This window comes from Orycteropus afer, unplaced genomic scaffold, assembly GCF_000298275.1.
Source record: "Orycteropus afer afer isolate SDZICR_OR568_19922 unplaced genomic scaffold, OryAfe1.0 scaffold00075, whole genome shotgun sequence".
NCBI lineage: Eukaryota > Metazoa > Chordata > Mammalia > Tubulidentata > Orycteropodidae > Orycteropus > Orycteropus afer.
In genome coordinates, this window is record NW_006921662.1 from 1420738 (window position 1) to 1433417 (window position 12680).

At 35.8% G+C, this 12680-nt stretch overlaps 1 protein-coding gene across 1 annotated transcript in view; it reads right to left on the minus strand.

The window, feature by feature from the left end:
- Positions 1-246: 246 nt before the first annotated feature.
- ZBTB41 (zinc finger and BTB domain containing 41) overlaps positions 247-12680 on the minus strand; it is an 82894-nt gene continuing 70460 nt past the window's right edge. The window contains exons 9-10 of the mRNA XM_007941081.2: positions 9085-9173; positions 247-902 (exon numbers count right to left, since the gene is read on the minus strand). Coding sequence (XP_007939272.1) covers positions 247-902; positions 9085-9173 — 745 coding nt within the window. The remainder of the gene's footprint in view (positions 903-9084; positions 9174-12680) is intronic.

Sequence of the window (12680 nt, forward strand, 5' to 3'; positions counted from 1 at the left end):
ATTAGCACTAAACAATCTTTAAAAATCCCCAAAATGTTCACTTTGAATATTAAGCCCCACAACGTGTCCAAATACTCATATGTTCAATAAACAGTGATACATGTTTTTCTTGTTCTGAGGACTTGTGACACTAGGGGAAATGAGAAAAAACAAAAAAATAGCAGCCCTACTGATTTAAAAGCCAGCAGCTCTTGGCTACCATTAGCACATAACCATCCAAAACATCTATGGAATGTACAGATTTATTCATGAATGATGTTCATTATTAGAAATGTTTTGGACAGCAGTAGTGTTATCAAGCCCCAATAATGTTCCAAGATAAGACTGTTCTCTAGGATCTAGCATTTGTTCAGGTCGTACTGGATGCACTATATTTGTGGGTTGAGGAGTAAGAGTATACTTCTCCAGGAAAGCTAAATCAGCTGCTCGTGGATAATCTGTTGATTGTGGCTGTGGTGGCAGGATCTCGTGAGAAGATGGTGGCAATGTAGTAGTGTGACGCACTAGATCACTCTGAGTGTCAGGCATCTGAACTGGAACTAATGTTACTGGAACACATACTTCAGCAGACACATTCTGTAACATAGTCTTGGCTTCTGACTGGTAAACTTTGGTCTGGTCCATATATTGCTTTGTTTCTGCTTGAAAAATTTTATCATCAGAGGAGTACTCTACGGGCAATGATACAAGTTTTTCTTCCGAGGTACTGAGAGGATCGTCAGGAGATTTTATGCCATGAACATGGTCAATGTGGTACTTCAGCTTGTCTTTCCGCTTAAATGTTGCATTACAATGCTGACAGTTGAAAGGTCGAGCATCAGAATGAATAACCAGGTGTTTTGTTAAAGTTTTCTTAATTCTAAAAGATTGATTGCAAATTTGACACTTGTATGGTTTTTCACCTGTAAGAACAAAAGTGAAATTCAGTGTAAAACATACTCACTTGATAAAGCAATGGTTTTAAGTAGTAAATTCTCCAGATGAATGTTGGCAAACATGTAGCGATTGTACTAATATTATATGCTACTACAAATTGGAAACAGTAAAGTAAACAGGTAAAGAGAATGGGCTTAAACATTACAAATATCTGGTTTTGAATTCTGGTTATTACCACTTACTAGGCAAACTTAAACAAGCCACTAAACTTCTAAGTCTAGTTTCCTCACCTGTAACATGAAGAAATAACAGTATTCATGTTATAGAGTTGGTGAATGGATTAAATGAGAACATGAAGTAATAGTGCTTAGCACTGTACATGGCACATGATAAATGTCACCTAGGTCATTGTTATTATTTTCAGACAAACAGTATTTGATGACACTAGGTCTGCACTAAAAGAAATACAAATGGGTATTCTTCTCACAGATGTAAAATAATTCCATATGGAAGAGCGGAATACAGGAAAGAATGAACCATAAAAGGTAAATACTTGGTTAAATTTAAATAAATATTATTTATTTAAAACAAAAATACCAATGTCTTATAAAGTTTAAAATATATGTAGAATTAAAATACATGCAATGGATAAAAGGCAAGAGGGAGATAAGGTAATTTTAAGATCTTTATATTGCCTAGAAAGTGATGGTGAATTAATTTAACATAGACTCTAATTTCATAAAGAGGACATAAAAAGAAAGTAACTGCAAAGAAAAAAAGCTGATACACGGATGCCTTTTAAATTAAGAAAATTTGTTCAATTAAATATATTACTAAAGTGAACACAGAAGCCAAAGAGTAGGAGTAGGCGATATCTATTATATATATATATAAAACAATGAACTCATAACCAGACTACATAAAGAACTCCTACAAATCAAATAGAAAAAAGAAAGTATAATTTAAGAAAATGAGCAAAATAATAGACCATGTATTTCAGAAAAGTGAATATCCAAATGGCCAATAAGCATATAGAAAGATATTCAACATTAACACTTTATGATAGACACAAATGAAAGCCACCCTGATATAGTGATACACACCCTACAGAATGGCTTAAAGTGAAAGTAAAACAAAACAAAAAGACTAGACCAAAAATTGGTAAAAATGTGGAGCAACTGGAATTCTTACATACTACTGGTAGAATTGTAAACTGGTATAGTTACAATGGGCAATTGTTTAGTAGTGTCTACTAAAGTAGAACAAATATATACAGGCATACTTCAGTGATACTGAGGGTTTGGTTGCAGACCACAACAATAAAACGAGTATCGCAAAACAGCGAATCATACAAATTGGTCTCCCAGTGCATATACAAGTTATGTTTACCCTATAATGTAATCTATTAAGTGTGCAACAGTATTATGAAAAAGTCTGAAATATTGTGAGAATTAGCAAAATGTGACACAGAGATACAAAGTGAGCTGATGTTTGAAAAATGGCACTGAAAGACTTGCTAGAAGCAAGATTGCCACAAACCTTCAATTTGTAAAAAACACAGTATCTGTGAAGTGCAAAAAAATGAAGTATGCCTGTATCTTATTTATCAGCCAGCAATCTCAAGGCTAGGTATATATGCAAGAGAAATGAATGCATATGTATATGAGAATGTTTAGGGCAGCTTTATTCATAACTGACTAAACTAAATATAAGCCAAGTGTCTGCCATCCAAATGGAATGGAAAAATTATGGTATATGCATAGAAAAAGAAAAAGAAATAAGTCACTACTACATTAAACGTCAATGAATTTTCGGGTGCAATAATGAATAAAAGCAGCCAAACACAAAAGAGTATATACTGTAGGATTCCATTTATATAAGATGAAACCAGCAAAACTCAGTTTTAGTGACATAAGTCAAGGATACCACCATTCATCTGGCAGTTTGTCATACTGTAGTAGTTTGTGTGTTGCTGTGAGGCAGAAGGCTATGCCACTGATATTTCAAATACCAGCAGGGCCACGATGGTGGACAGGTTTCAGAGGAGCTTCCAGGCTAAGACAGACTCAAAAGAAGAAAGGGGCCATCCACTTCTCAAAGAATTGGCAAGTGACAACCTTATGAATAGCAGTGAAACACTGTCTGATATATTACTGGAACACTTTATGAATAGCCCTGAAACACTGTCTGATATAGTGCTAGAAGATGAGCCCCTCAGGTCAGAAGGCACTGAAAATACGACTGAGGAAGAGCTGCCTCCTAAGAGTAGAGCTGACCTTAATGAAGTGGATGGACTAAAGCTTTCAGGACCTCACCTTAATGAAGTGGATGGACTAAAGCTTTCAGGACCTCCATCTGCTGATTGGCACAACTCAAAATGGGAAGAAACAGCTGCAAACATCCATTAATAATCGGAACACGGAATGTACGAAGAATGAATCTAGGAAAATTGGAAATTGTCAAAAATGAAATGGAAAGCATAAAGATTGATATCCTAGGCATTAGTGAGCTGAAATGGACTTGTGTTGGTCATTTTGAATCAGACAACCATATGATCTACTATGCCAGGAATGACAATCTGAAGAGCTTGGCACTGCATTCATCATCACAAAGAATGCTTCAAGATGTATCCTGAAGTACAATGCTGTCATTGACAGTATAATATCCATACACCTATAAGGAAGACCAATTAATACTACTATTATTCAAATTTATGCACCAACTACCAAAGTCAAAGACGAGGAAATTGAAGATTTTTACCCATTTCTGCAGTCTGAAATTGACCAAACATGCAATCAAGATGTGTTGCTTATCACTGGTGACTGGAATGCAAACGTTAGAAACAGAAGAATCACCAGTAGTTGGAAAATATGGCCTTGGTGACAGAAATAACACTGGAGATCGCATGATAAAACTCTGCTAGACCAATGACTTATTCATTGCAAATACCTTTTTTCAACAACACAAACGAAGGTTATACACGTGGACTTTGCCAGATGGAATACACAGGAATCAGACTGACTACATCTGTGGCAAGTGGCAATGGAGAAGCTCAATATCTTTAGCCAAAATAAGACCAGGAGCTGACTGTGGAACAGACCATCAACTACTCCTATGCAAGTTCAAGTTGAAGCTGAAGACAATTAAAAACAAGTCTATGAGATCCCAAATCTGACCTTGATTATATCCTTCCTGAATTTAGAGATCATCTAAAGAACAGATTTTGATGCATTGAACACTAATGACCGAAACCACAGGAATTGTGGGATGACGTCAAAATCATCATCCATGAAGAAAGCAAAAGGTCATTAAAAAGACTGGAAAGGAAGAAAAGACCAACATGGATGTCAGAGTAGACTCTGAAACTTGCCGTTGAATGGAGAGTAGCTAAAGCAAATGAAAGAAATGACAAGATATAAGAGCTGAACAGAAGATTTCAAAGAGCAGCTCAAGAACACAAAGTCAATCATACTGAAATGTGCAAAGACCTGGAATTAGAAAACTAAAAGGGAAGAACACACTAGGGTATTTCTCAAGCTAAAAAAACTAAAGAAAATTCAAGCCTCAAGTTGCAATACTGAAAGATTCTACGGGCAACATATTGAATTATGCAGGAAACATCAAAAGAATAAGGAAGGAAAACACAGAGTCTCTATACCAAAAAGAATTGGTTGATCTTCATCCATTTCAGGAGGTAGCATATATGATCAAGAACCAATGGTATTGAAGGAAGAAGATGAAGGTGCACTGAAGGAACTGTCAAACAAGGACCTAGGAAGTGACGGAATACCCAATGAGATGGTTCAATAAATGGATGCACTCACTTGTCTATGCCAAGTATTTTGGAAAACAACTACCTGGCCAACTGACTGGAAAAGAGCCATATTTGTACCCATTCCAAAGAAAGGTGATTCCAAAGAATATGGAAATTATCAAAAAATATCATTAATATCACATGCAAGTAAAATCTTGAAGATAACTCAAAAACAGTTGCAGCAGCATACTGACAAATAACTTCCAGAAATGCAAGGTGGATTCAGAAGAGGACGTGGAACAAGAGATGTCATTGCTGATATCAGGCGGATCTTGGCTGAAAGCAAAGAATACCAGAAAGAAGTGTATTTGTGTTTTACTGACTATGCAAAGCATTTGATTGTGTGGATCTTAACAAATTATGGAAAACACTGAGAAAAAAGGGAATTCTAGAACACTCAATTGTGTCATGTGGAACCTGTACATAGAGCAGGAGGCTGTCGTTCAAAGAGAATGAGGGGATACTTACTGCATGATTTAAAGTCAGGTAGGAAGTGCATCAGGGTTGTATCTTTTCACCATAATTATTCAATCTGTATCCTGAACAGATAATCTTAGAAGCTGGACTATATGAAGAAGAACATGGCATCAGGATTAGAGGAAGACTAATTAACAACCTGCGATACACAGATGACACTACTTTGCTTGCTGAAAGTGAGGATGACTTGAAGCACTTACTGATGAAGATTTGACTTCAGTCTGCTGTATGGATTACATCTCAACATAAAGAAAATAAAAATCCTCACAACTCAACCAATAAGCAGCATCACAATAAATGGAGAAAATATTGAAGCTGTTAAAAATTTCATATTACTTGATTCTATAATCAACACCAATGGAAGCAGCAGTTAAGACATCAGACAACGTACTGCACTAGGCAAATCCACTGCAAAAGACCTCTTTAAAGTGCTGAAGAGCAAAGATGTCTCCTTGAAGACTAAGGTGCACCTAACCCAAGCCATGGTATTTTCAGTGTCTCATATACAGGTGAGAGCTGGACAATGAATAAGAAAGACTTTGGAGTTGTAGTGCTGGCAAAGAATGCTGCAAGTACCACGGACTACCAAAAGAACAAACGAATCTGGCCTGGAAGAAGTGCAGCCACAATGCTCCTTGGAAGCAAGAACAGCCAGATTTCATCTCACCTACTTTGGTCATGCTGTCAGAAGGGACCACTCCCTGGAGAAGGGTATCATGCTTGCTAAAGTGGAGGGTCACCGAAAAAGGGGAAGGCCCACAATGAGATGGACTGACACAGTGGCTGCCACAATGGGATCAGGAAGAGTAAGGACTGTGAGGCTGGCACAGTACTCAGCAGTGTTTTGTTCTGTTGTACACAGGGTCACTATGAGTTGAAACTGACATGATAGCACCTAACAACAACAAGAACTCTGCTAGCGTGGTGCCTAAGGCACTTGACTGCTAACCAGAAGGCTGGAGGTTCAAACCCACCAGCCACTCCTCAGAAGGTAGGTTGGGCAATCTATTTCTGTAGTGATACCACCTCAGAAACCCAAGGAGGGGCTGCTATGAGTTTGGTCTGACTCAACGGCACATAACAACAACAACAACACAACAAATCAAAATAGTGACTATTTTTTAAAGGGGATTACTGAATAGAAGAGGCTACAGGGAATGCTACTGGAATTTTGGTAATGTTCTTTACCTTGTTGTAAGTAGTGGCTGCATGGATATATTAATTTATAAAAATTCATTGGGTTCATTATAATTTCTACACTTTATACATTATTCTTTAATAAAAACAGCTGAAAATAAATCACCTTGATTAAAAAATTCAGCCATGGCTAAAATTAAGTCCTAAATTTGTTGTCAGCTTTATGACAATTAAATAGAATGCATTATGTTTCAACAAGATAACTGGATGAACAAATGTAATCACTATACCCTGAGGATTACGCTTACAAAACACATAATGGATGACAATAAGCCATTTGTAAAAAGTCTTATATACATCTTTCAACTAATTTCTCTAAATATGGGGCTTTGAAAAAACTAAAAGAAATAGAGAGTACTGATAGGAAAATATGATAAATACATTCAAAACCCAAATATTTATTGAGAATCTACTATTCACATCTCCTGGCTTAGGGACTGAAGCAGTAAAGTGTACTGATCTAACCAAAATTTACACCGACACATTGTTTTATAACTCATCCAAAAAGAGAATGAACTAACAGAAAAGATATGTATGGAATCCAGTTCAGGGGGTTCCAAAGAACAAAAATCTAGCAATATATGAAAATACACTAAGTGTATGCAGACAAGAGAACAGAATCTGGAGAATAAAACTATTCTGGTGATACACTGCTGTGAGGGTAAAGATGGTTGATCACCTTCACCATACTTATATAAATTATTCCATAAGAGTCTCATGTAATTTTACTCTACATTTATCAATTTTCTTTCTAACTATAAATCTGACAATGCTATTTCCTTTATACCAGAAAAAGGCCACTCTGGCTAGTACACATTAATACCCCAAATTCTGGAAGGTAAGTCTATCATGGTAGCGTAGTGCCTAAGGCACTTGACTGCTAACCAGAAGGCTGGCGGTTCAAACCCACCAGCCACTCCTCTGAAGGAAGGTTGGGCAATCTACTTCCATAGTGACACTGCCTCGAAAACCCAAAGAGGGGTCACTATGAGTCGGGTCCCGCTTGATGGCACATAATAACTGGTCAATCTTTCAGGTAGTTATTATGAAGGATTCCTCAAAATATAATTCTCATTGCACAGATAAAATTGAGTTTCTGGCCCTAAAAATATCAAGAATGAATGTTGGAACATGGTGATGAGTTCTTGGAATGGCCTTTCTGTGAAGGCCTATCTGGGTAGCCTGCTATCGCTTTAGCTTAGGATTTGACAAACTACTATTAGTATATCAAATCTAGCTTTTCTGTTTTGGGAAACAAAATTTTATTGAAACACAGCCATGCTCATTTGGTTACACACTGTCAATGGCTGCTTACATAATACAACAGAAGACCTGAGTAGTTGTGATAGGCATCGTCTGGTCTGCAATGCCTAAAATATTCACTATCTGGCTTTTTAGAGAAAAAGTTTTTAAATGATTTCTTCCTCTTATTAAAAAAGAGCCATAATCTTGGTCTTATTCTGCAATAGAATTCATTTCCTCGATGTTCAATGGGCAGAGACTCATCTCTAATTCAACTAACTGTGAGATATCCTGAGATGGAGATTCTACAATGTCATTGGTCACAACCAATGACTATAAATCAGTGTTTTCAAAAATTTTAATGTAGTATTTAAGCCAACCCTTCTTCAATTTCTTCTCTAATTCCTGAAGTTACCAATTTTTAAGTTATCACTGGTCTTGAATTAACCTTTTTTAAGTTCTTCATCTTTTTCAAATCATGAGTTTTATAAAATTTATTACTTATAACTAATGTGGAAGACAGCATTGATATAGTTCTCCCACTTTATTTATGTATCCCCAAATTAGGACTTTTGCATTTGGAATGGCATAGAATTTTGTTTTTAACAGCATCACGGTATCAGTAATAAATCCTTTATGTACAACTGCAACTCTTTGCTATTGAAATTGCCCAAGTCTAGTAATTTACTATTCTAATATTTATGAAATTAATTATTTGTTTCAGAGAAGCAGCATAACAAAATCCAAACTGAATATAAAACAAAGTGGTCATAAATGCGTAAATGAGTACATTTCTTTAAAAGAAAGAAAGAAATGGAAAAGAAGGGGCAGGAAGGACAGGGAAGGAAGAAAGAAACTATATTTTAAAAACTTAATTTACACATGAACTTCACAAAAACTGAGAGAACTTATAGAAAAGAATCCAACTAGACTGTATTTCACAATATGATAGCATTCCCAAGAGGAAAAAAAGATTTAGAAAACGAATTCTGGAAAGCAGTAGAAATAAAGAATTCCACCATAATTACTTATACATCACAACTGACCATGTAAAAAGGAAAATTATATATTGGTGACATGGTAAGCAGAACTATGAGATCATATTTGAATTACTGCTTTAAAGATCAAGAAAAAAACAAAAACAGACAGCCAAAGTCTATGAAACGTCTTCAGAAAGCAACATGAACAAGAATCATAAAGCAACCAAAAAAGGAGAAAATGAGAATTAAAAATTGAGTAAATTGCCAATGGTAAATGATTTTACTTAAAATCTACAAAAAATATTCGAAAGTATTGAAGCTTATATAAAAGAACATATTGCTCATTCATGACATGAACTTTATTATTATCATGAATAAATATCTTAATGGCAAAAAAACTTAAAAATTTAACAGAACAGCAAAATTTGAATGTCCATAATTTACTCTGGAATAACTACACAAAAATATATGTAAGTTTATAGAAACATATTTTTTTACCTGAATGAGTCCGAAAATGCATTTCCAGACTTGATTTGCCTTTAAAAATTTTCTTACAAACATCACATTGATGAAATGTTGCTTTATATCTAAAAAAAATTAAAAAGGCTCAAGTTTTTAAATATAATTTAAATAAATAACATATTGAAATTAATTTACGACTTTTTATGTAATTCTCACATTAATAAAACACAAAAAACTGAGGGAACACAGAAATATTCTTTATGTATCTTTAAAAAACCTTACCTCTGGTTCTTCTTCCTCTAGTTATAATCAACAATAACAAAAAATTTGTTGTGGTCAAACAGATTGCGATGCATGGCAACCCCATATGTAGTCAGAGTAGAACTGTGCTACATAGTACATAAGGTTTCAATGACTGATTTTTTTTTCCCCAGAAGCAAATCACCAGGACTTTCTTACAAGGTGTTTTTCAGTGGACTTGCATCATCAACCTTTGGCTATCAGGCAAGATTATTAACCAACTGCACCAAACAAGTAAATCTATAGATATGTCCTGATATTTTAAACTGCTTTAAATCACTAAACATTTTCATGATTATCATTTGCTATTAAGGGAATAAGTTAGAAACATAATAGTCTTAGTTTGTTACTTAAATATCCAGCTTATTACTTAGAGTATATAACAAGCTTAATAAAAAAATCTTAAGTATTGAAATTTGTTTTATTAACCACTTAGAAACTGTGGAAACGCATATGTAAGTTAAACAGCAATCATATTTACTCACATAACTTAATAACTAGCTTAAGTTTCTAGCTTAACTGGATTAGTACTATTAATTTAAGTAAGGCTCAAGGTATTACTAGGCCTAAGTGTCACTTCCTCTAGCTTAAGTTTAAGTTTACCAGAATATACTCAGTTACAGGAAATCATGAGTTCTTAAGCACCAATCAGAGAAAACAGCTTCTGGAAAGTCCCAAGGGAGGACCCCTTCCCCAACAGAATCTGGAAAGTCCCGAGCTTGCACCTATCAGTCGCTGCCAAACAGCAGGGCTTGTCCCCTGCACCAATCATTGATGTTCAGCCCTTCCTTGTGGAACTGCCCCTTAAAAATCTTATAAGTGTAAAACAGGAAGAGCCGGGGGTCTTTTGCCCAAGCCGTTGCACTGGTGTAAGCAGAGACCCCAGCTCGAGCTTGGAAATAAACTTTTCCTTTGCTTTTGCATTGTCATGTAAGTGTCACATTCCTCGCGCCGACACTCCTTTTCCAAATTTGGGTCCAACACTATTAAGAAATATGGGAGCTCTGGTAGCATAGTGCCTAAGGCACTTGGCTGCTAACCAGAAGGCTGGCGGTTCAAACCCACCAGCCACTCCTCGGAAGGAAGGTTGGGCAATCCTACTTCCGTAGTGATACTGCCTCGGAAACCCAAGGAGGGGTCGCTATGAGTCGGGGCCGATTCGATGGCAAATAACAACAACAACAACAATTAAGAAATATCAAAAGACAAATTATATGGATAGAAAATAGATAAATGGAGGGCTGAAGGTAAAGGAGGGGCTGATACAAAGGGGAATGGTGGAAATTTGGGGGTAATGGAACTATGCTGTATCTTAATTGTAGTGGTGATTACATGACTGCATGCCTGTCATAACTTGCAGAACTACACACCAAAAACAGGGAATTCAATAATTTATAAATTATACTGTAATTATTTTCTTTATAAAAAGGAATTAGATACTTAGGCTGATTTAAAAGAAACTGAAGCAAACTCAAAATATGCATTCATCAAAAGAGTGATATTGCTCTCATTGGTTTACAACTAATAAACGTTACAAATTTGAACTTATAAATAGTCAAACAACAGTCCATTATTTATTTACTTATTTAATTATAGCTATAAATTCACAAAAGTTAACTTAGTAAGAAGCATAGTATAATGCCCAAGAGTAAATGTTTAAGAGTTAAACAAATCCTAAACTCAAATTTTAATTGTTTTGAATATTAAGAAAGTTGTAAAATGATTAGCATTGAAGAGGGAGTTTTCAGGAGCACCATATCATCTCACTCAGAAAACAATTCTTATCTAATGAGTATAAGGGAGGTTCTTCTTCTTTTATGCCGATCTTCTGCTTTACCAACAAGCATAATGTCCTCTTCCAGGGACTGGTCCCTCCTGACAACATGTACAAAATACATGAGATGAAGTCTCACCATCCTCAGTTCTAGGAAGTATTCTGGCTGTGCTTCCTCCAAGATAGATTTGTTCATTCTTCTGGCAGTCCATGAAATAGTCAATATTCTTTGCCAACATCATAATTCAAATGTATTCTTCAGTCTTCCTTATTCATTGTCCAGCTTTTGCACATATATGAGGCAACTGAAAATACCATGGCTTGAGTAAGGCACACTTTAATTTTCAATGTGACATCTTTGCTCTTTTAACACTTCAAAAAGGTCTTCTGCAGCAGATTTGTCCAATACAATATGTCATTTGATGTCTTGACTACTACTTCCATAGACATTGATTGTGGATCCAAGGAAAATGAAATCCTTGACAACTTCAATATTTTCTCCATTTATCATGATGTTGCTTACTGGTTCAGTTGTGAGGGTTTTGTTTTATGTTGAGGTGTAATCTATAGAAAGTCTGTAGTGTTTGATCTTCATCATTAAGTGCTTCAGGTCCTCTTCAGTTTCAGTATGCAAGGTTGTGTCATCTGCGTACCGCAGGTTGTTAATTTTAACATTCCTGCAATCCTGATGCTGCATTCTTCCTCATATGTCCAGCTTCTCAGATTATTTGCTCAGCACACAGACTGAATAAATTTACTGAGTAGCTATGCTTTAATAAAACACCATGTAAGATCTTTTCTACTAGGAAGTTACTTCTACTTGATGAAACACATTAAAAAAGTTAATTTGGATCTAGTGAATTGGGGGAGGGGGGTTTCACTGTAACCTTAACATGCAACTTCTAACCACCATGCTTGTCTTATTCTATTCATATCTATGGTAATTATTACTCAATAAAAATATAAACAAGGTCATCACTAATATATACAGAAAGGGTTATTGAAAGAATTATGTTAAAGAACATGTAAGGCAGTGGTACTGAACCAGGCCATTCGGTAATACCTACAGACATTTTGTTTTCCATAACTGGGGAGGAGGGTTCTACTGGTAAGTACTGAGTAGGAGCCAAGAATACTGCTACACATCCTACAGTGCACTAGACAGCACTCCACAACAAAGAATTATCTGGGCCCAAATGTCAACAGTGCTGTGACTGAGAAATCTTGGTCTATACTATGAACAGAGGATGCTTTGAAAAACACAAAAATGCTCCAAGCACTTTAGTTCCCTCAAAGCAGGGTTAGGACAAAGATAAAATCTATAAGGCTTTGCATGGGTCCAAGCCCTATGTATCCACCTCGCCAGTCTCATTATAGATCATCCCTCCCCAACCTTGCCCCTGGCTATCCTTCCAATTCTTTGAATGCATTCTGTACTGCATCACCCTGTAGCCTTTGTAAGCACTCTTCCTCTGTCCTAGAGTATTCTTTCTTTTATTCTTCTTGTGATTAATTCCTACTTTTACCTTTACTTTCATTTTTATGATCACTTCTTCAA